Source organism: Cucurbita pepo, chromosome 8 (genome assembly GCF_057944985.1).
Source record: "Cucurbita pepo subsp. pepo isolate OVF chromosome 8, ASM5794498v1, whole genome shotgun sequence".
NCBI classification, from domain to species: domain Eukaryota; kingdom Viridiplantae; phylum Streptophyta; class Magnoliopsida; order Cucurbitales; family Cucurbitaceae; genus Cucurbita; species Cucurbita pepo.
In genome coordinates, this window is record NC_141805.1 from 8,000,525 (window position 1) to 8,024,763 (window position 24,239).

Below are 24,239 nucleotides of genomic sequence, written 5' to 3' on the forward strand. Positions count from 1 at the left end.
AATTCTATGTAGTTTAGGTTCCATGTAGAATCATTCAAGCTCGACATGATCAATCTTTCTTGTGAAGTGATTCGAATCTCAAACAAGTGTTCTTGTGTTGAGATATTTGATCAACAAGAATCATTCAAGCTAGACATGATCGATCTTGCTTGTGGAGTGATTCGAATCTCAAACAATGTTCTTGCCTTGAGAAATTCGATCATCAAGGTAATCCGTTCCATACTTTCCCCGGTTGATTTCCATATCAACAATCATGCTTTCCCATGTATACACTACTACTTTAAGTAGTTTTTTATTTTTATTTTTCTTTTAGAGTTCAGGGATATTATCAAATTTTTTAAATCACTTTACTTTGAAGTAAAGAACTGATACTTCTTATGAAAATATTTTTCAATTCATTAAATAATTTAAAGATATTATTAAAATTTGTACACGTGTGCATTTTTAAACCGAGGTACTTTGGGAAAAGAGATTTTTTCTCTCCTAATCTTTGACCAAGCAATTAAAATGATCTCAAATAATTAAAAAAAAAAAAAAAAAAAAATTAAAATTAGGGTAAAAGCGCCTATTTTACCCCACCCACGCTCTTTCACTATTTCTGCGACGGCGACCCTTCTCAGATCTGCAACAGTACCCACCTCCGCCGTTTCACCACCTACCCGACCACCCGTCCCGGCTACTCCCTCATCTGCAACGCCCAACTTTTGCTTTCCCGGTTCTGCGGCGGAAAGTGCTTCCAGCGATGATCGAGATACACTGTGATTAACTTAGTGCGTTAGTTCCCTTTCAGTTACGATCCAGTCGGCAGCGACGTTTTCAGGAACTCCAATCGTTAGGAATTGAAGTGCATTAAGGATCTTAGTAAGTAGTTCACATTTTAGGATTGTTTGATTATCTGACTCTTCAACTTGTTTGTTTACTCTTAAGTTGCATCTACTGTCAAATTGATGAATTGTGTGGTTGGATATGTTTGAGAAAATACGCATTGTTTTTACTGTGATACAGAATGATACCCCCAAAGAGCTACCCTTTTCAACTCAATAAGCCTCAATAGTAGATAAGGCACAAATGGAGCTGGAATTGTATAGTCAGGATGGGAGAAAGAAGTAGAATGTAAGTGCCCTGCCCTAGGAATATATTGAAGGTCTAACGAAGAAGGAGAGGAAGAAGGAAAGGAACATGAGTAGATGAAAGAGATATTAGGCATTCGAACAGTGAATGCTGTTGAAGGTAAAAAAAACTTGAAGATGAGTGGCAATGTTGACCGAGGATGCTAGGAGATTGAGGAATTCGAACACATTTAGAAGCTTCCAAAATGATTTAAAAAAAGCCTAAGTTTTCTGTTTGAATTCATTTCAACATCAGAGAAGAGAGGGAGGAGGACACATCTTCGAAAATGCTAAATAGAAGAATCTGAAGTTGACTTATCAGACCCAACCTCTATGGATCGATCTGGAATGACCAGACGACACATTTGTAGAAGATAAGAACCCTTAAATGTTAAAGCACCTTGCACATGCCTGCTTGCTGGTCTAGGCTCACCACCCTTCATGATGAAAAAGACATTCATACACTGCCCACAATAAACACTAAAAATGCAGGCTCATCTTTCTGCCCCGTGACTCGAGCCTCTTAAGGAGAAACCCTTTTCACACCATAGTCAAATTTATCCTTGTATTTTTATTTTTTTTTTCCCATTTTTATTACAATTGAATATGCTAATGTCAACTTGTATATTTTCCTGCTAACTGTTAGGTAGTTAATAGTTGAATGATGAGTTCCATTGTATGGTTGTGACAAGCTATGTACCAGAATTGGTTTGCTGTAGTGATGACTAATGAGATAATTCTGTTTGTCTATCTAATGGTGCATCTATTTTGTGATATTCCATTGTTCGTGTTTTTCTTTAGGCCTTAGGCTCCAGTAAGTATTTATAGCGGTCTAGAAATTAGGAACTCAGAGGTTCGACATTTTGCTGCATGTCGAACTTAAAAAACCTTTTGTCTGACCCTCTCCTCCCCTTTTCGTCAAATGCTAAAACTGTTTTGATCTAGATGACCATCCTGAAATGATGGTTTTCAGTTTTGGGCTTGGTTAACCTTAAACTGGAAGTTTATTTGTTTTATTTATTTTTTAGGGAATTACACAAATTGCAAAATATAAATGTGACTTTCCGTTTGTAGCAACACATTCTTTAATTTACAAGAACTAATGATAACAGAACTAATGATAACATATTCGATATTACCCCTAAATTTTGTCGTCGTTTAAAAAATACCTCAATTATTTCAAAAATTGCAAAATTATCCTCGTTATAAATGTTTCAAAATTACCCTTTCATTAGAATGTTGAATGAAAAGTCACGTGTCTTAATATTGTTCTTTCAAACTTAATCCACACAAGAATTCTAGCTATTGCCACATTTTAAGTTATATTCACATCAATTTTTTTTTTTTTTTTTTTTTACAATATTCTAAAGAATTTCTGCTGTAAGGGTGGTATTTAAACCTTTATGAAAGGTCAAAAGTAAATTTCAATTTTGAAAGAATATATTTCTAAACAAGGGGAAGTTCAGGGTATTTTTTATAATTTAACCTTATTTTTATAAAAGTATATTTAAATTAAATAAATTTGTATTTTATTTTGTACAAAGTAATTTTTTTAGGAAAAACAATTAGACAGACACTTCCTGACTTTTTTGCAGGGTAATTGCATAGTCGTTATGGATTTTTAAATATATTCTTCGCTTTTACCTTACGTTTCAAATAACTTTCTTGTTGATGTGGTGAAATAAGATTTCTGAACTCTGCTGTTGTATTTGTATGTTTCTTTTGTTATAGCAATATATTTTTTCATTCACAAAGAGTGATGATAGGATATTAAATACTATAGTATTTTTATGATATTATACAAGTAATGATATATTTAAAAATACAGTATCTTTTATGTTATCTTGTCAAAAGTTAGTTTTTATGAGAAAAAAATATTGGACACAGGCTTATTTACAAACTGTAAATGCATACTTATTATGAATTTTTATATATGTTCTTCACTCTTAGTATTAGTTCCAAATAATTGCCTTGCTGAAGTGCTGACATTAGGTTTCATGAACTGTGATGTTGCATTTGTGCGATTTTTTGTTATCCTTTTATCATGAGAGAGATATGCTAAATAATTGTAATATTTTTCCAACTTTTCTTCAGGTATGAAGCCAATTTTTTGTGGAAACTTTGAGTATGATGCTCGACAGCCTGATCTAGAAAGACTTTTTAGTAGATATGGCAAAGTTGATAGAGTAGATATGAAATCTGGTGAGCTTATAGCGATGGTATATCTGTTTGTGTTTTGATTCCTTTTGTCTTATAATAAACTTATGAGATGCATATTAAAAACTTAAAAGAAGACGTTTGTGTTTTGATTCCTGAATTTGTTTTAAAGGTATTGTATAATTTGTATCATGTCAATGCATATCAATTAGAAAAAAGTTGAAAGGTTGATGTTGATACGAGGTGCTTGCACTTTGTGAAGTTTCTGTTAGTCTTAAATATATGCAAAATACTGAACTGCAAAAGTTACTATCCGCTAAGTGGTGGATTCAACCTCGGGAAGGCAATTCAGCTGTTGGAAATTCCCCCAAAATTGAAGTTGTTCGCATTGCATTTGGTGCCTTGCAGTACGCATGGCCATCATCCAGCATATGGAATCAGAGAAGGCAACATTTGTTGAGCTTTTTCGGTGGGGGATTCTAAAAGACATTTTGAGAGAAGAAGAGCGTACTTTTTAAATCCTGAACCTCCTTGGCCAGAATTTTCTTTGGTGCAGGATTTTCTTTGCATATTCATCATAATCTTCTTGGATAAAGATCGCTCTTCAGAATTGAGTTTTCCGCCTGTGACAAGCTTCCTCTTCTTGTTTCCAAGAAGATTCATACTGATCCTCAATGGCACTACCATCTTACATTTTACTCCGACATTTTGCTTTCCAGTTTCCATTCCTCATGACTTTTGCCTGCCTTCAATTCATACACTGTTTCACGGTTCAAACATAAACAACCTCAACTGAGGCTGCAGAATAATGGAGAAGGCACTTTCTATTTGTAGATCCACCATGAGACATCCTGTTTTGGATTATTGCTCCTTGCACCACTTAGGACACGACACAAGGTTTATAGATTTTACGGTGGTTGCGAATATTTCTTTCTTATGGTAAGATATTTTTGTGGTTTCTTGAATATTTGTTTGAGAAAAATGATATTGCATTTTAAGAAATTCTTTGGTGGGAATATTCTCATTTTTATTGCTGTTGGTGTCTCACAGATGCAACAACTGGTCATTCAGTTTTTGTTGTTTGATTGGTTTACAGGTTTTGCTTTTATCTACATGGAGGATGAGAGAGATGCTGAGGATGCTATCCGTGCACTTGATCGGAGAGAGTTTGGCCGAAAAGGCCGCAGACTACGTGTTGAGTGGACCAAAGTAATGTACATTGATATGGCATGCTTCCAATTTTCTTTTCATTCCTTTGGGGAGCTTTTATTTGATTTTATTTACTATACCTTTAAATTGTATTTAGCTCCATAATTCTTTTGCTCTATAGCAAGAACGTGGCATTAGAAGACCAGGTGGAGGTGGAGGAGGCTCAAGGAGATCCTCTACTAATACAAGGCCTTCGAAGACTTTATTTGTTATTAACTTTGACCCATATCATACTAGGACAAGGGATTTGGAGAGGCACTTTGATCCTTATGGTAAGATATTGAGCGTAAGGATCCGAAGGAATTTTGCATTTGTCCAGTATGAATTGCAGGACGATGCCACTAGAGCATTGGAGCTTACAAATATGAGGTGAGTTTTCCGTCACTGATTTGCATTTTACTTGTACTACGGTCATGTATTGAAGTTTGATTAATCAATCCACCTTTGCCTTTGTTACACAGACCATCTGAAGGAAGTTACATTTATATTTTCACTTGAACTAGGCCATTGATTACATATTCAGTTATCGTTATTATTGTGTACAGCAAATTGTTAGATCGAGTGATTTCGGTGGAATATGCTGTTCGAGATGATGATGAGAAAAGAAGTGGATATAGTCCAGATAGGAAATGTGATAGGTCTCCTGATAGAAAACGGCGATCCCCAAGTCCCTTTAGAAGAGAGCGAGGAAGCCCTGATTATGGCATCAATGGTATTAGCCGCAGTCCATATAAGAAACAAAGGGCTAGTCCTGATTATGGAAGTCGTCGTAGTCCAAGTCCTTATCAGAGAGACATGGAGAGGGGTTCTCCTGATTATGGCCGTCGTCGTAGCCCGAATCCTAGTCCTTATAGTAGGAGGGAGCCAGAGAGATCAACTGACCATGTTAGGGCCCCTAGACACAGTTCTCCTCATCAGAGGGAAGGAGCAAATGAAAACCCAGTCCCCAACCGAATTTGCAGTCCTTATGAGAGAGAGAGGGAGAGCCCCACTGGTGAACGTCGCAGTAGCTATAGTCCTCGTGATAGAGAGAGATCAAACCCTGACAATGGTCATGACCAACGGCTAAATACAGTAGGAGAACCTGGTGATAGCCCCAGTTTTGGTGGGACTGAGAGCCCAAAGCATCGGGGATATAGCAGGTTCGTTTTCTTCTTCTCATTGATCCTCTTTCTAAATTTTTCTTCTTATGCGTTCATGTTTTATGTTGTTGCAGCCGTTCCCCTCGAGCTGAGGAATGATGAAGGATTAACAAAATGAGAAATGATGTTGATCTCAATCTGCTTCAGAGTATGTTTAGTTGTAAATCAGTCTCAGAGGTTACTGTGAGGATATTGTTTTGTGATTTCCAAGTACACTCATGCTTCAATTTTAGTGATTAAATGGCTATTCTGTTTCTGGATTTAATACAACAGTCGAAATAAGTAGCACCCTTGTCCATATTTTGACAAGTATTTCATCTTTGTTCCTTGTTGCTTACCTAGTTTTATAAAAGTGAAACTGTTTGGTGTTGATCTCGATTATAAGAGGGAGTTTGGAATGACTTTTGATGAATTGTTGTGAACATGTACTTTTAGCAGAATTGGAATGACTTTTTAGAAGGGTGGAAAGTGCTTTTAGCAGCTTAAAAAGCAAGTTTTAAAATTAATTTTCATATTTAAATGCAGTGTTTGATTGTATATTTTATAAAGATTGATTTAGAAATTTCTTACAATGTTGCATAACATCCATCTTTGAAACACTTAGCTGCTGCCTCATCAAATAAACATTAATCATGCCACATTTTAATATAATACTTTTAAATGTTGAATTTTAATTCTGGTATTATCAATACTTAATCATTAGGACTAGGGATTTATATCAATTTCATTAGTTTTTTTTTTTTAAATTTGATGTAAAGTACACTTGTGGTTCCTACAGTCTTGTTCGGTTCCTAAATTTCTAGAAAAGTTTCATCAAGTAGTTTTTAAAGGGTTCATCGACTATTAGTTTTAGTAGGATTTGGTTATTAACTTGTGTGCTTCACTGTTACGGTCATACTTCCTCAATCTTGCGGCGTCGTAATCTTGTCACACTCACTAAGTTTTAAGGGGTATTCAAACCCCATTCACATTTTCGTAATCTTGTCACACTCACTAAGTTTTAAGGGGTATTCAAACCCCATTCACATTTTTCGCTCGACTTTGTGGCTTCGTCAAACCTTAAGTGAGGTTTGTTTTTGTCAATCTCGTAATCTTGTCACACTCACTAAGGTTTAAGGGGTATTCAAACCCCATTCACATTTTTTGCTCGACTTTGTGGCTTCGTCAAACCTTAAGTGAGGTTTGTTTTTGTCAATCGACATTACTTGTGCAAAATCTAAACTTGTACACACACATTGCCTGCATGTGCATGTTCAATCGTTTGCAATACAAATGACTTGCCTCTACACTAAGACAAGTCATTCGGCTCGACTTCGAGCCAAGGTCTCCCAATACAACGTTGCACCTCATTATCTCATCTCGGTTCTCAACAACCCGTTTATCGTGATACCATCCCATGTCTCGAGACAGATCGACCATCTTGGCTTTTTCGGACACATCTGCTTGAAAACTAGCTCATGTGTCGACCATCTCATCAAGACATCCCAAACATCCATCCACTCGGGTGCTCATTAGGCATTAGACTCTCCTATGTCCATACTAGATCATTTACATCTGTTTTTCCATACTAGATTATTTACATCTGTTTTTCCATACTAGATTATTTACATCTGTTTTTCCATACTAGATCATTTACAACATTTGTTTCAGAAATGGGTGTATAATCCAAACTCCGACACATGGGCTAGGGCACAATACTGACACGCTCATGGCATTTGGCACTGTTCTTGAAAGACCCGTTTCAAAGGAAGACGCTCGAGACGCTTATCCTGCGATGCTCACCCACGTCAAGACACACATACGTGGCATAGGATAGCTCGCTTAAGCCACAGGTCAAAGGTGGTGGAGAGTTGGCACCTTCCTCTATAGTACATTTTGAAAAAATTTCAATCCTTCTCAAGTAGACATCATTTTGACAAGTGGACATATGACCACGTGCATAGTCCGTCGAGTATCTAATTGACACCAAATTTGGCGAGCTTTCATCTTTCATATAGATGGAGTTAAATTTAGAGCTGCATATTGAAACTCTGACTTCTAAGGTTATGGCCTGGGTCCTACCCAGCCCTCTTTGAGCTTGTCTTCGACACTCATGTCCTCTCGTTCTTTCGAACCTTGTGTATGCCTCGACTTAATTTAAAAGCACACTCTTAATGTGTTGGATGATGCACCGTTCTCCTTGATCGCATCATGACATTTTTCAATTTTGGCCCTCATGTGGCTGCAAGGGCACCACTTGAGGGTTGCCCTTGTCTATATTGCATATGGGGGGTCACAACCTAGTTTCTCTCAGTGAGGTTGTAAAACTCTCCCCCACTTAACCTAGACATCATCTTTGATGATTTTCTCGGAGTCACAATCGTATCATAGATTGTGATATTCTCCCCCACTTAATCTTGACATCGTTCTAATGACGACCCAAATATTGGATTGTCTGCTCGCTTGACCCACTAGCTTGTTCGTGCTTTTGAGGAAACTTGCGCACTACTTATGAGGAAACTGTATTGCAAAGGCACACAAAGACTATTCCAAGAAAATTTTGGGCTGAAGTTTTGCCCACATGATCAACTATTAAAAGCATCTTGTTACGTGTGTCTTGATGGGTAGATACGTACGTTTTCTCTTGGTTAATATCACAAAGTTGTCCTAATCTCCTTAAGATCTTTCATACTTACCCTCATACTTACTCTTAATATCATATATGAGTCTCGTATAGATTTTCGTAGTATTTTGAGTCTTTTAAGGTCTTGAAATTATCTTAAAATTCTCATAGACATATTTTGTTCATTTACCACCCAAATCTTGGTTTAACTTCTCATCATATTCAAATGGTCTTGTAACTTTGTATAATCAGTTTAAACCATGACATAAGGTTCCTCATTATTTTAGTCATTTTACAGACACCTTTGGTTTAGCCTCTTATCATAATCTAATTGTCACCAAATATAATACCTAACCTTATCATGTCATATTGAATCTTCTCTAAAAATTTCATGAGCAACAAAATTCATTTAGAAAGTTTGTGGCTCTGACGCTTCATTGAAATCAATATTCATGTAGGGAGTAAGGTTGGAAAACCTTCCATACTTAAGCTTAATTTCAACTTTCATCGTTCCCTTCCTCATCATCCTTTTTTGCATCCTCTAGGTGACATGTTTCTAAAATCAACACATAGCTTTCCTTAAGTCTACTACTCGCTATCGTAATTCACATTATATTACATATCATCATAAAAATACAATTTGACCAGTATTATATTTTCACAAACATATAAATAGGTCCAACATCATTCTTCAGCAATAATAAAATCAAAGCTATTAAATTCAATCATAAGCTACATTTAACCATGGCAAGTAATCATAACATGCGCAATCTTATGCATGACATACCTGACGGTAATAAGACATCGACGGTGGGACCATGGAACATGTCAAGCCTATCTCATAGCCTAGTCTATATAATCTATAACCTAGAACTTTGATACCAATTGTAGCGACCCTATATTTCTACTAACCTAAACTCGTTATCGTCATCATAACCTATGCTCTAATGCAGAATTAAACATTTAAAACTTCATCATACAACACTGTCATGGACTTACGTGTTCGAAAAAATCTTTAAAACAACCTAACGAAATAAAATGAAATAAATAAACAATAAAAGTAAAAACACTCTATCCTAACCTAAAGTCTAAGAAATAAAATACCACTATCCTATACATGTGCCTTGGTCTTGACTTGTGATGCGGTCATCAGTGTCTTGCCTTTACCTGAAATAGAAGTAACACACATCCTAAGTATTTAAGAAATACTGACGTAGTGACCCCACTATTGAGGTCAAGGAATGTAAACACATGCAACTCATGATTAGGGATCTATTGTTAAAACCGTCATAGGGGTGACCTTCAGTCCGGACAAAATTGAATGTGTAGTATTTCCCTACACATGACCCACACGTGCGAGTGTGGATCTCCAGACGATTCGCCCCTAGACTCATCATAGTCGAGCTAGCTGTTCGTAGAGAAGTCCGGAGGATAACAGACCCCTAAGTACCATGCGAGTCATGATATTGATCATTATCATAGTATACGCGTCCGTACTCATCATCATAAATGGTGAAATAACCCGTTGTATATGCATACACAAAATGCATGAGGTCCCAATAGTTTTCATCTTTAAATCATCTTTATGACACAATCATATACCCGTTCACATATTACTCTAAGTAACATGCATGCATTGGCCTTCATATGATCATCATCATCATCATCATTAATATTATCTAGAGTTGTGTCTTAGAAAAATCATTGTCATAATGCATCATGGCATCTAATACATGAACATCATCTTAAAATGGAATAGCATCATATTAAGTTATCTCATCATCATACATCTTACATTGTTATGTTATCATGCATCATCATGTCATCATCTCATTTTATCATATACATCATCACATAATCATATAACATCATTACATCATCATATAAAATTGTCATATCATCATATAACATCATCACATCATCATATAATATCATCACATCATCATATAACATCATCATACCATCATACAACATCATTACATCATCATATAACATAAAACATAAATGACGGGACACTGAGCACGTGTCGTCTGTTGAGATATGATTCAAAGTATTCAAAATAAAGATATGATTTAGGGGATTGTCAGTAGATTTGAATTTATATAGATTTCCATAATTTACTATTTCTAGTATAGTGTATAAGCCTACTCGAATTAGGTATCCCTTTAAGCATTGAACTAGAAATTAATAATAAATAACGCAACTTACATCTATTTCATCTATTTTATCTTTTCATATCTCTTTTACTATCCCTTTTCCCAACAAATTTGGTATCAGAGCCAAGTTTCTTCGACACGAGGGTGAGTGATTATTTTCTTTCACAAAACAAAAATGGCAGTAGCTAGTTTTTCTTCCTCTGCTCCGTTGTTACCAATCTTTAATGGTGAGAAATATGAGTGGTGGAGCATCAAGATGAAGACCTTGCTCAGATCGCAGGAGCTATGGGACTTGGTGGAGCACGAGTTTGTTGATCTATTAGAACCCACAATAGAAGAAAAGGAGAGACTAAGAGAAACCAAGAAAAACGATGTCAAGACTCTATTCACTATTCAGCAAGCAGTTCACGAGACTATCTTTTCTCGAATTGCAGCAGCAACCACATCAAAGCAGACATGGTCAATTCTACCGAAGGAGTTTCTGGGAGATTCAAAGGTCATGACAGTGAAATTGCAATCTCTAAGACGTGATTTGAAACTCTACTAATGACGAATGGCGAATCAATTGCTGATTTTTTGTCAAGAGCAATGGCAATAGTCAGTCAGATGCGTACCTATGGAGAGAAAATCTCAGACGAAACAATTGTTGCAAAGGTGTTGAGAATCTTGACTCCAAAGTCTGACCATGTGGTGGCTGCCATAGAAGAAGCCAAGGATCTATCCATACTCTCCGTTGATGAACTGATGGGCTCGCTTCAGGCTCATGAGGCAAGAATCAATAGATTATCAGAAAGGAACGAAGAAAAGGCACTACAAGTGAAGGAGACAACCAACAACAAAAACAACGAAAGAGAAAATATTCATTTAGCAGGTACAGTTAGAAGTCGTGGAAGAGGAGGATTTCGCAACTTCCATGGTTGTCGCGGTAACAGGGGTAGATGGAGAAATGATGGACAGAGACAATTCAATGAACAAAGGAATATCATACAATGTTACCATTGCAGAAGGTATGGGCACACCAAATCTGATTGTCGGTAAAATCAACGAATGAATTTTGCAGCAGAGAATGAAGAAGAAGAAAAGTTGTTTATGGCGTGCATGGATACTAATCCAAAAAAAGGTGACTTATGGTTTGTTGATAGCGGATACTCGAACCATATGAGAGACACCAAATCCTTATTCAAAGAGCTTGATGAGACGCAAAAAAATTAAAGTGCAATTTGGAAACACAAAAGAGATGCAAGTTGAGGGAAAAGATACAGTGAAAGTCGAAACCAGTCATGGTAAGATAAAACAATTAGATAATGTTCAATTTATACTTGATTTAAGGTACAATTTATTGAGTGTTGAACAATTGATGACCAGAGAACATTCCGTTCTATTTGATGATAACACGTGTCGTTACACATAAGAAATCAGGCCATGAAATTCCAATTGTCATGACTTCAAATGAGATGTTTCCACTTGATGTTTCTAACATACAGGATTTTGCTCTTACTGCTAGCACAAAAGATGACTCAACATTATGACATCTCAGATATGGACATCTTGAAGGGCCTGAAAATACTCAGGGAGAAATGTATGGTTTTCGGATTACCAAGAATTAATTCAACTAATTTATGTGAATGCTGTATTTATGGCAAGCAGACTAGGAAGTCATTTCCTGTTGGAAGAGCTAAAAGAGCTTCACATTGTCTAGAACTAATTCATGCTAATTTATGTGGGCCAATGCAAACGAAGTCCTTGGGTGGGAGTATATACTTGTTACTATTCATTGATGACTATACAATATAAGTCAGAAACTTTTCAGAAGTTCCAAATTTTTAAAGCTATGGTGGAGAACCAAAGTGGCTGTCACATTAAAGTTCTTCGCACAGACAGAGGTGGCGAGTTCATATCTAAAGAGTTCAATCGGTATGTGAAGAAGAGGGCATCCAAAGGGAGTTAACAGCTCCCTACACTCTAGAACAAAATGGAATTGCTGAACAAAAAAATCGAAATATTGTGGAGATGGCAAGAAATATGTTACAAGCAAGGAGACTTCAAAACCAATTTTGGGCATAAGCCGTAGCAACATTTGTTTATCTATTAAACCTCTCACCAACAAAGGCGGTTATGAATCGAACTCCTTATGAAACATGACATGGAAGGAAACCATTTGTAAGTCATTTACGAATCTTTGGTTGTGTTGTTTATACTTTGAAACATTCTCAAACTCGTCAAAAGCTTGATGAAAAATCTGAAAAATGCATTTTCATTGGCTATTGTACTCAATCAAAGACATATAAATTATACAACCCCCTTCGTGAAAAGATTTTAGTTAGAAGAGATGTAATATTTAATGAAAACATGAGTTGAGATTGGAGTAAAGAACAAGAGCAGCAAAAGATTACAGTTGAAGTTCCTCCAAATGAAGAGACAAGGGTCAACTCCAGTGCATCTCCTAGTCTCTCCACTGCAACACAAAATGTGTCAAATTCATCATCTTCAACATCACTAAATAGCGATTCTTCTCTTGAAGAACTTTCGGATGAGACACCTCCAAAGAAGTATAAATCTTTAGCTGACATATATGCATCATGTCAATTTGGTCTTACTGTTTCAGATCCTATGAGTTATAAAGAAGCAGCTGAAAAAGAAGAGTGGAAGAAAGCTAGGGTAGAAGAGATGCAGTCCATTTAGAAAAATGGAACATGGGAGATGGTTGACTTACCAAATGAAAAAAATACAATCAATTTGAAATGGGTCTTCAGGACAAAATTTGCGCCAGATGGAAGCATACAAAAGCATAAGGCCCGTCTTGTAGCAAAAGGGTATGCACAACAACAAGGTATAGATTTTGAAGAAACTTTTTCTCAAGTAGCTCGTTTTGAAACTGTAAGAACTATTCTAGCATTAGCAGCAGAATTCCGGTGGCCGGTTTATCAGTTTGATGTTAAGTCAGTATTTCTTAATGGAGATTTACAAGAAGAGGTCTATGTAACACAACCAGAGGGATTCATAAAGAAGGACAAAGAAACAAAGGTATACAAGTTGAGAAAGGCATTATACGGATTAAAGCAGGCCCCTCGAGCTTGGTAAGCAAGATTGATGGGTACTTTCAAAAGAAAGGATACATGAGAAGTGAGAATGAGCCTACTTTATATGTGAAGAAGGAAGGTAAAAGTGATTTAATCATTATTTGCCTCTATGTTGACGATATCATTTACACTAGCTCTTCTAACTCTCTTTTGGTTAAATTTATGTCTCAAATGATGAGTGAATTTGAGATATCAGATATGGGTCTATTACATTATTTTCTTGGTCTTAAAGTATATCAAGTTGAAGATAGAATCTTTAATTTCACACAGAAAATATGCCAAAGATATTATGAGTAAATTTGGTATGCTTAATTGTAAGCCTGCCGCTACACTTATAAATATTAATGAGAAATTACAACATGAGGATGGAGCATAAATGACAGATGTTAGAAGGTTCAGGAGCTTGGTTGGCGGGCTAATTTACTTAACCCACACACGACCCGACATTGCATTTCCTGTTGGTATTATTTCTAGGTTTATGCAACATCCTTCAAAGGTTTATTATGGAGCAGCAAAAAGAGTCTGACGTTACATTGTCGGAACTATTGAGTATGGAAATTTGATATTCTAAATCTTCTAATTTCAAACTATATGGATTCATTGATAGTGATTGGGCAGGATCATTAGATGATAGACGAAGCATTTCAGCCAATGTTTTCACTTTAGGGTCAGGAGTAATCACTTGGAGCTCAAAGAAGCAAGCAACAGTGGCGTTGTCAACGTCAGAAGCAGAATATGTTGCAACAACTTCAGCAGCGTGTTAAGCCATTTGGCTAAGAAGAATGTTAGCTGATTTTCAACAAGAGCAAAAAGGGGCAACAAACATATTTTGTGATAATAAAGCAACTATTTCTGTGACAAAGAACCCAGCGTTTCATAGTAGAACAAAACATATTGAACTTCGACATCACTATATTCGTGATCTTGTTGCAGACGAAGAAACTTCGACATCACTTGGAGCTCAAAGAAGCAAGCAACAGTGGCGTTGTCAACGTCAGAAGCAGAATATGTTGCAACAACTTCAGCAGCGTGTTAAGCCATTTGGCTAAGAAGAATGTTAGCTGATTTTCAACAAGAGCAAAAAGGGGCAACAAAGATATTTTGTGATAATAAAGCAACTATTTCTATGACAAAGAACCCAGCGTTTCATAGTAGAACAAAACATATTGAACTTCGACATCACTATATTCGTGATCTTGTTGCAGACGAAGAAATTGTCTTGGAATATTGTAACACCGATGAACAGTTAGCAGACATACTTACTAAGGCTTTGTCAAAAGAAAAGTTTTGCTACTTCAGACCATTACTTGGCATTTGCAACTTTGAATCAAGGGGGAGTGTTGAGATATGATTAAAAGTATTGGAAATGAAGATATGCTTTAGGAGATTTTAGGAGATTGTTAGTAGATTTGAATTTATCTATATTTCCATAATTTACTATTTCTAGTCTAGTATATAAGCCTATAAATACTGTAATTATGTAACCCTTTAAGCATTGAGTGATAAATTAGTAATAGAGCACCGCAGCTTACATCTATTTCATCTATTTTATCTTTTCATATCTCTTTTACTATTCCTTTTCACAACATCGTCGTACCTAAGTCAAATCTTCCGACCAAGCCGATAGTAAAGCCACTTACTTGGTTGACTTATGCAGAAGCTACTACGACTCCTTGAGCTTAACGTTGCTTTCTAAAATTTAATTACGCTTAAAGAGTCCAACAATCATAAATTAAAATTCTACTATCGGAATTGACTCACCTAGTTTTGCATAAAATAATTTAAACTTGCTAATTTTACATAAAATATTTAGACTTACTCCTAATAATTTAAACTAGTTAACCCTAGTTATGACAAAAAATTTAAAGTAGCTAAAAAAGGAGTCATATTAACCTTAAATGCTTCCGAAAAATTGAAACTGGGAGAAAATGGTCTGAATGTATCAGACCCAAGCCAGATCAGCCAAAATACTCATCTTGAGCTGTCAGAAAGTGTATTCTCGACTCGCTCGATCAAATGGGATGATAAAATGAAGTGAGGGACCTCCCTCTGACCGTGGAGGCAACTCCTCACTTCTCAACTTAGGTAATGTGAGACAATTTGTGATAAGATAAGGAATCAATACAAGGAGAATAAGATTTGGATTACTTTGTTGATCGAATATCTCAAGGCAAGAACATTGTTTGAGATTCGAATCACTCCACAAGCAAGATCGATCATGTCTAGCTTGAATGATTCTTATTAATCAAATATCTCAAGGCAAAAACACTTGATTGAGATTCGAATCACTCCACAAGCAAGATTGATCACGTCAAGCTTGAATGATTCTACATGCAACCTAAACTACATAAAATTGCAAAGTAACTTAGTCATTCGCTAAAGAAAAGCACAAATGTTTCTTTTACTCTATTTTCCAAGTCTTCCTACAAATATAACATACATGGCTTTCAAAATGAAACTAACATTCATACGGTCATAATTAACCATTATGTAATTGTAACTAAAGTAACTAAAAAGTCTTAAAATACATTAATGAAATACAATAACTTTAAATTGTAACCCACCCAAAATTTATAACATGAAACTTCATTCATCCTCAATTTGGCATGAATTGAAATATCTTTTGATAATTTCAACAATATTTTCTTCACATCTTTATTGAAGCATATTGTATGATTAATGTCTTGGTTCATATCAATTTGTTTTTTTTTTTTTTTAATTTTTGGGTTATTCTATATCTTAGGCAAAGAATTTGTATAAAAGTGGACTATGATATATTTAATCTCTTTATAAATACTTAAATTTAGAAGATTAATATTTCACAAGATATATCCAATCATCATTTTAAGAACTTGACCACATAAAGAGCTAGAAGCATAATTTTACAAAATGAAATTCTTTACACACACGGAGAGTAGAAGAGTAGTTTCCATATAGGCAGAGTAGAAGAAGAGTAGTTTACTTAAGTGCTGATTCTCGAACTTGAAGAACGAGGCTCCATATTCTAACTAGCTCGAGAGGAACATACAAGTTACGACTTAACTTATGACATCTAATTCAATCTAACTTATAATGTAAGAGAGAGATGGGATTCCTTAAATCTAATTAAATTAAATGCTCATAAATGATATTTTCTTTGGTAGACTTTCCACATACAGATTCACAGTTTGAGAGGAAAAACTACATCATCTTACATAAACTTATTTATCTTAAATGAATAATAATAATAATAATAATAATAATAATAATAATAAATAAATAAATAAATAAATAAATAAATAAATAAATAAATAAATAAAAAGTATTTGAGTAAAATTTGAGATTGAGCCCATTATTAGATTCCCATCCCCTCCACCTCTTTCATTCCTTTTCTTCTCTTTACATTTGATTCCTTCTTCAGTACTAGAGGAGTGTTTGAAGCTTGTGTTGTGCCTTTTGCTGGCCATCCATTTTAGCAAACAAACATTGTAACAACCACACACACTTTCAACACACCACCAAATTCACCTTCTTTATATTCAACTCTCACTGTATTCTTATACCATCATTCACAACATAATGGTGGAGACTGGTCTCAGAGGTAGCAGCCTCACATGAGATCCCCTTCGTTCTCGACCACCGACGAGACTGTCGTATCCGAGGCAGTATCATCTAAACTCAAGTTCAAAACTTCGCTGCAGAGTGAGGAGCTCTCATCCTCACCATTGATGGATGAGGTAGTCGACATATCCGTGATAGTACTCGCTGTGGCAGGAGAACGAGAGATGTCCACTTCTTCAACAGGCTGTTGAAGGCTCCAGTACATAATGCTAGCAGTTAAAGTGAGTATCATTTTTGGATTCACCTGCCACACCATAACCACAAATAGCCTTAATCATTTTGGGTACAAACTTACATAGAATCTGCAGAGAACTAAAGCATACTCCATCAAAGCTTGGATCTTACCTCTATTATGTCTTCAGGTAACAAGAAAATGGAACAACCCAGTTTTCGTGCAACGCTGATAATGTACGTAGCATTTAACCTCTTCTCGTCGTCTGTTCCAGACAAAAAAAAAAAACCAAAGTGTGAAGGAAAGTTCAACTTGAAAAACATATTACAAGTAGATTTATTCAATGTACCATTCTCCCCGTTGGTAACAAGGTTCCAATTCACCACTCTAGGCTCTACAGCACTCAGAAGTTCAAGAAAGAATATTCCATTTGTCAAACTCTTATCCTGAACAAAATTACCAAATCACAATATTGTATTGCAGCAGTAAAAGTATTATGACGTGCTTTTGTTTGTTTGTTTGTTCGTTCGTACCCGAAAACTCTCGATCTGAGAAGCTCTCCCAGTGCCCTTCACTTTGCTGTTTGCCCATTTCAGGATGACACTATCTGTCATCTCTTTTCCTTGAGAGTAAGATCTTAGATTCTTCAAAAGTTGAAGAATATTGTACCTCATTAACTGCCATAGGAAAGCTGAACCCGGCACGAGAAAATATTAGGCCTCAAGTACTACCAAGGACGACACTCGAGACACAACCATACATTTTATGAACATAAAAAAACATATCCAAATGGAAGAAGTTGAAAGTTGAAATCAAAGATTCAATCATACCAAGGATGAGCTTCTTGTTTCCTTGTACAATATCATTTCCAGCAACATTAACCAATGAAAATTTCAACTGCTTCCCAATCCGTACAACTTGGTTGCAATTTTCAACTTTCTTAAAAGGCATCTTGATTGGAGGTTTTGATGAATGCTTCCAGTTAACTGACCCTGGAGAAACTTTGTCAAGCACTTCTAGAAGTAGCCATCTGCATCAGATTATAAAATCATATAATTAACCCGAGCTCCTACAGAAAATGGAACTCTCAACTGCTGGTTTAATTCATGGCATTACTTACCCATTCCTGACGTCCTCGAATACGTTATTAACGTAAGTAACGATTCCCAGACTATTAATCCACAACCGGAAGCATCTTTCTTCTCTAGAAGTTAGCACATCATCTGCCATCATTTCTGCATATGCTACCTTTTTCCCATCTACTGCAAAACCGCTCCTGCACGACAAAACCGACAAGCCTTTCTATGAAATTGGCATAAAATAGACATGGGAATGTTATCTAAGGTGTAATAGAACTGAGAGCCAAGGTGCAAAAGAAGCATAAGAATTGTTGAGGTGGAGCTCACAATATGTTAAGATTTAATGTAACGAAGCAGACATTGAAAATAAAGGAATGATAAATAAAGTGTTCGAGACCTCCTGACCGACTTTGCTCATTAGCATGCAACCGAAATTATCCTTAAAGAAACGGTGCAGACCGATACCTCGCTTGCAAAATGAGGCGGGCGAGCAGTTGCCTAACGCAAGCAAGCACCTAACAAGTTTATCTCGTGTCTATGTCCAGTGCATACTTTAAAACTACACGTGGTATTCCAGATAATCGAACTAAAAATAAATACGAAACAATTCATACGGTAAAGCAACAGTAATCACCATATTTTCCTCCATTATGTCAACATCTATACAGGTCAGGATCAGAGAACATCCAGACAGCAAGCAAAAATTGAAAGCAAGATAAAAAATACTTCTACGAGTTTACCGTTGCTGAAATATTTGTGCCACAAAAGCAAGATTCAAAGTCGATGAACCCTCGACAATATCCTTTGGAGTCAAATATCTTTTGCAATCCATTCGTTCTGCATGATCGAGTACAAGTTTTGCCCTTTCATAAGGATCCTTGGTAGCCAATGTGGATGGATTACAAAATTCAGGAGCAAGAACATTTAGAAGGTAAGCATAAGCCTCTCCATCCTGCATGATATGATCAAAAGTTACTATCTGTTTAGCAGGTACCGGGTTCAAATATTCCAGATATGCTAAAGAACGGAGAGCATGGAAAAACTTGAAAATATACGGAGAAATATAAAAATGAATTAGTAAGCAAGAAAATAGTTAAAACTGAAAACAATTCCATTGTTTCAGTTCCAGCTCTCAGCTCCTATTCAAGACAGTTCTAAAAAGTTGTTCGTGTTCACGAACAAAACCAAAGTATAAACTACTCCCACCGATTGGCAATGCATATCAGAATTAGTGATATGATTCGAGCAGCCATATTACCTTCAGGTCAGACGAGAAATTCGAAACAGTTTTCTTGTATCCTGCTTTCTTAAGGTGGTAATTCATCCATTTTAACAGAATCTTCTCTGGAGGTAAATTAATAAGCTCCTCAATATCCTGGAAACAAAATGTTAGATGATTAAGCTACATCACCGATAATTAGATTTCAACGACAAATTTATAACCCATTACCCCGCTTTCCTGGACCAGTTCCAAGAGTTGAGGTGTCTTCCTCAGGTTAAGATCGGCCAATAGTTGGATCTGAAGTTTCCATAGAAATCGAATCAACAACAAAACAAGACTAGAATCATTTAGATCACCTTCTAAAACCAGAAACTCAAACAATTTTCCAAATGTAATGAAGAAACCTTTATAATTTGCGAAATCAATCCCACGATCAGATGCGGCTGCAAAAGATGAACTTTCAGTCAATCATAATACACAAGAACACTAATAGAGAGAGGCAATAGGCACGTAACATACTCGTCCTTCTACCAAGTCCTGTGTCCCAATATTAACCACGGTACAGCCGATTGCTTTGGCAGAGTTGAGACAAAGAGTATGGTTTTCATTCCTCTCCCATAGGTTGAGAACTCTTTTGGTATTGATAGCTCGTTCATCTATTGTCCCAGGTACAGCAACATTGATCAGTTTACTGCATGATCATGGAAATACGTCAGTGCAGATTCTTTTTGAGGTTAGAAAACAGAGCACAATAATTCCTACACAAATACCAGAGAAGAACTCCATCTGTTGCAAGATTAAACAAATCATCTGAGTATGGATCTAATGGGAGATAATTCTTTAGAAACGGATCGTCTCGAAGATAGCTATTTATGTGAGCCACATAGAGTGTTTTCTCTGATTCACTGATCGTATGGCGAAGGGTGGTTGTGCTGGCCTTGAGAAATGATGAAGAGTTATTTGCGACACCCACTTTCTCTGCTGATCGGCCATGAACATTTAAATATGCCTGCACATTTCACACAATCAACATACAAGTTTGCATATAAACTCTTAGATTCATTCAAAATCAACAGAATTTGGAATAAGACTTGCCCTGAGAAAGGATTCAAAATCAATCTCATTGCACAATTCAGGATCTGACTCGATCAAGATTTCCCTGATCTCCTCTTCGCTATGTCTTTCCTTAAACGCCTTCAATTTCATCATTATATTTGGCAAATCTCCGGTCGTCACTTTGCCATTCTGATTTTTGGCCGATACGAACTAAAAAAAAAAAAAAAAAAAAAAAAATTGAACAACAGAGGAATATTTTCAAATGAAATTGATCGAAAACCAAAGAAGGTTGATGAGTGGGATGATTCTCGAATATTTACTCTGGATTTGAGGCTTCGAAGCTCCACTTGAGTGAGCTGGCTATGAAGCCATTGGTCAGAAACTAAAACGCCTTCAAAGCCAGACATCTCCACAGATCTTAAATGCGGAGATTAACGATCCTGCAAAACAGAATTTGTCGAGAAGAAAAACAGAAAAAGAAATCAAACCCATTACAGAGAGACACAATTCCTGGATAATAGGAACCGGAAAAGAAAGAAACCCATTAACGAGAATACAAAAACTCAACAGTTTTGTCGCATAAAAGAACGAACAGAATACGTAACTATCACATTCGAATCATTAACAACTCCACCAATCGAAGGGAACAAGAAAACAGAAAACGGAAGGAAACCCAGAAAAACGTACCGATGGCAGACCAAAATCAGCGGTGAAAAAGGGAGAACACTCTTTGACTATGAAGGAAAAGATTCAACGAGAACAGAACAGAAGAGAACAGAACAGAACAGAGAGGGATAGAAAGAGAGAGGGAGAGAGAAGGGATGAATAAGCTTGTTGGGGGGTGCGGAAAAGGGGCAAAGTATGTGAAGGAAAACGAATTGAGGCAGTGAAATGTGAGCCCCCCAGAAGGCGAAGGACAGGAATGGGCGACCAAAAATGAGATGAATTTTTGGCGGTTCCTGATGGGTAATAGAGAGAACAGAATAGGGTATGTTTGGAAACTCGCTGTTTCTGTTATACACCTCACCAAATTTGGGTTACACCTGTTCGTTCTGTTCTTCCCCATTCCAAAAATTGGTCACCATTCTCTTCCTCCCCTTCAATCTCATTCCCCTCAAACCCTAAACTAACTGATTTCTCCCAAATTAGCCTCAATCATTTCACCTTCTTTCTCATTAATTTTGGTAACCATTTCCAAATCATCATCCTCTCTCTCCCTCTCTCTCTCTCTCTCTCCCATGTGATTAAGATCCTTCTTTGATTTTATTTTATTTTATTTTTGTCACAAATTACTCCAAATGGAATATATATGATATAAGGAATTTTTTTTTAATTCTTTTTTATTTTCAATATTATCAATATTTTTTTTTGTTTAATAGTAACAAACCCGAACCCATGATATATGTCTCAATCATTTAAGTTACATTAAGTCATCGATCATTAAAATTATTTTTAAAATTTTTCTCACAATATTTTTTTAAAAAAAATTAATTATAAAAATAAAATTGTCAACAAAAGGAGAGAAAAAGAATAATAAAAAAGAAAATTAGAATGGAAAAAGGGTGAGAATGTGTTTTGGGAATTAAAAAATAAAAAAGAAAATTAGAAAATGAGTGGGCCTGTGGGGGCCCAATAGATTTGTTTTGAATCAGAATGGTGATCCATAAATTGCTTTCATACCAATGGAAGCCAAGTGGGCCCCACAAGTTCACAAATAAGTTCTAATTATTTATTTATTTATTTATTTAACACTTTCTCATAGCCCATAACAAATTTTAATGTTTAAATATTTGTTATAATCCCAAAACTTTAGAATATTAACACAAACAATGATTATTTAAATCATGCTCTTTGCTATATTCTATTATTAATCAAAGACATGAGTACCATTAGCTAAGTTTTTTATTATTATTATTATATCCATACATTATAATAGTATTATTTTCTTTAAATTTTAAATTTTATTGATAAATACATAATTTAATTCCCTATTTATTGACCTATAAATTAAAGATTTAAATTAAATTTCATATCTAGATCTCAAAATAATCCATTACTTATTACATTCCACACATCTCTTTGGACATGACTCTCTATTGCCAAGATTTATGTCTATATATTTTCTTATATTAAGTTATTTAGACCCACTCGGTTGATACAAGGCATCTATTTTATTCTTACCGATCTTAATCTTAGACTAGGCTCCATTTAATTTTGGGTATACGATTAAGTTTTTTATTTTGTCTGTTCAACTCACTTTGCTTCCTTGTGACTTATTATCTTAGATTCGTTGCTCCTCTAGATGAGGCCTATGTGACATCATCATTGGAGGAAATATTGCACGATCTTTCTTCATACTTGAATCTCGTGGGTAAATTTTGCAATCAAACGTAACGTTTTCCACAGGAGCATCAACTCTTGTTGCTAAAATCTTTACGAGTTGAAGCTTCTAACTTTCTCAAAACAAAAATTGTAACATTTGTTTGAGGGGAAAAGAACGTGATTTCAAAAGAGATAACAAACTATACACTAGCATTAATTCTTTTAAGTTAGCAATTTTTTCAAGGTTGAATAGAGGTATTAATAAGATCCCTCTAAGTTTTTCATTTTTTTCTTTTCGAATTAGGTAAAAAATGGTCAGACCAGATTGAGACAAGATCACACAAACTGAAGGCACATAGGGTATAACAATCGCACTCTTCCTTGACTAAGTTACCCATCTAAAATCCGGATCGTTGTGGCATAAGCAACCTATGATTTAACCTCTACCTAGTGCTTTAAAAAATGAGATTAGATAAAGTTTTGGAAAAAACAATGTTATAAGTTAGCAAGCAATAAGGAATGACAATGATTACATATAATTCGAGTACGAACATTTGATGACTAGTTATATTCTTCTAGAGAAATTGTCTTTGACAAATATAAATATCAAAAGTGGCCGGTAGTGGTACACTCATCAAAAACTAAATGAAAAGACAAATAACTAATTAGAATGGTTGTGATATGTAGCCACAGACAACATGTCCTAAATAAGAACAGTCGTGATAGAAGGCATGAACTCCTTGTGATACCTGAAGTAAAAAGTTGGGATCCCCTAATTTTTTTTGTCTTCTTTGTCTGTTCTATTGGCCTGTGTCTTAAGTGTCGTGTGATCCGAAGAAAAGTAATGAGTAGAATAAATAAGAGAGAAAAAGTAGGTCTATTGAAACAATTAAGCAATAATAGGATTTAATCTAATAGTAATCGAATCAAATCTTAAAACGTCAAAACTAATCAAATCTATTTATTTATTTCTTTCTTAAATTAATAAAAAAAAACTCATAAACTTGAAAATTTTAAAATGATCCTTTTCATAAAACTTTTTCATGGGCTCTATTTTACAATTTCGAAAGAATTGGATATGTAGTACTCTTCTACGCATAGCACGCACACATATATGGACCCACCAAGCGGACTCGTATACGTGCTCCTGACGCATGCTCACGCTGTCAGCACAGAGGGAAAAGAGTGCATATAATACATGTGTGTACGTCCATATAATCATAATGTAGAAGTATTTCGATGCTCGTGACATACAAAATGCATCTTAGTATCAAATCAAGGTACAAATCAAACCTCCATTCTTTTCATGACATAGCGTTCCTATGAGACATGA

At 35.6% G+C, this 24,239-nt stretch overlaps 2 protein-coding genes across 8 annotated transcripts; one reads left to right on the plus strand and one right to left on the minus strand.

Annotated features, from left to right (window-relative positions):
* Positions 1–563: 563 nt before the first annotated feature.
* LOC111784426 (serine/arginine-rich splicing factor RS41) lies at positions 564–5,987 on the plus strand. Of its 7 annotated transcripts, XM_087126487.1 has the most exons (7): positions 564–861; positions 1,006–1,601; positions 3,204–3,311; positions 4,363–4,475; positions 4,597–4,844; positions 5,021–5,617; positions 5,692–5,987. In XM_087126487.1, exons 2-7 carry the CDS (start codon positions 1,517–1,519, stop codon positions 5,714–5,716), a joined length of 1,176 nt encoding a protein of 391 aa, XP_086982613.1. In that variant the 5' UTR covers positions 564–861; positions 1,006–1,516; the 3' UTR covers positions 5,717–5,987. The 7 variants fall into 7 exon arrangements, with proteins under 7 accessions (XP_086982613.1, XP_023520908.2, XP_023520910.2 ...); XM_023665140.2 differs by lacking the exon at positions 1,006–1,601 and having other exon boundaries at positions 565–861; XM_023665142.2 differs by lacking the exons at positions 564–861; positions 1,006–1,601 and adding an exon at positions 3,588–4,205.
* A 10,727-nt stretch (positions 5,988–16,714) lies between these two features.
* Positions 16,715–21,682, minus strand: LOC111784421 (fimbrin-3). The gene is made up of 15 exons (XM_023665136.2): positions 21,272–21,682; positions 20,905–21,024; positions 20,624–20,794; positions 20,299–20,537; positions 20,048–20,219; positions 19,933–19,971; positions 19,757–19,825; positions 19,565–19,681; positions 19,047–19,258; positions 18,348–18,503; positions 18,058–18,257; positions 17,761–17,918; positions 17,577–17,673; positions 17,401–17,492; positions 16,715–17,299 (listed from the first exon to the last, which is right to left on the minus strand). The coding sequence occupies exons 2-15, from the start codon at positions 20,989–20,991 to the stop codon at positions 17,045–17,047; spliced, it is 2,064 nt and encodes a 687-aa protein (XP_023520904.2). The 5' UTR covers positions 20,992–21,024; positions 21,272–21,682; the 3' UTR covers positions 16,715–17,044.
* Between the last annotated feature and the right edge of the window lie 2,557 nt (positions 21,683–24,239).

Excerpts from the sequence above, each read along its gene's own strand:
- LOC111784421 (XM_023665136.2), bottom strand. The coding sequence starts at position 20,991 with ATGTCTGGCTTTGAAGGCGTTTTAGTTTCTGACCAATGGCTTCATAGC. Across the intron at positions 20,220-20,298 it reads ACAGATGGAGTTCTTCTCTG|TAAACTGATCAATGTTGCTG; the intron begins GTATTTGTGTAG and ends ATGATCATGCAG. Across the intron at positions 17,300-17,400 it reads TACCTGAAGACATAATAGAG|GTGAATCCAAAAATGATACT; the intron begins GTAAGATCCAAG and ends ATGGTGTGGCAG.
- LOC111784426 (XM_087126487.1), top strand. The coding sequence starts at position 1,517 with ATGCCTGCTTGCTGGTCTAGGCTCACCACCCTTCATGATGAAAAAGAC. Across the intron at positions 4,845-5,020 it reads TTGGAGCTTACAAATATGAG|CAAATTGTTAGATCGAGTGA; the intron begins GTGAGTTTTCCG and ends TATTGTGTACAG. Across the intron at positions 5,618-5,691 it reads AAGCATCGGGGATATAGCAG|CCGTTCCCCTCGAGCTGAGG; the intron begins GTTCGTTTTCTT and ends ATGTTGTTGCAG.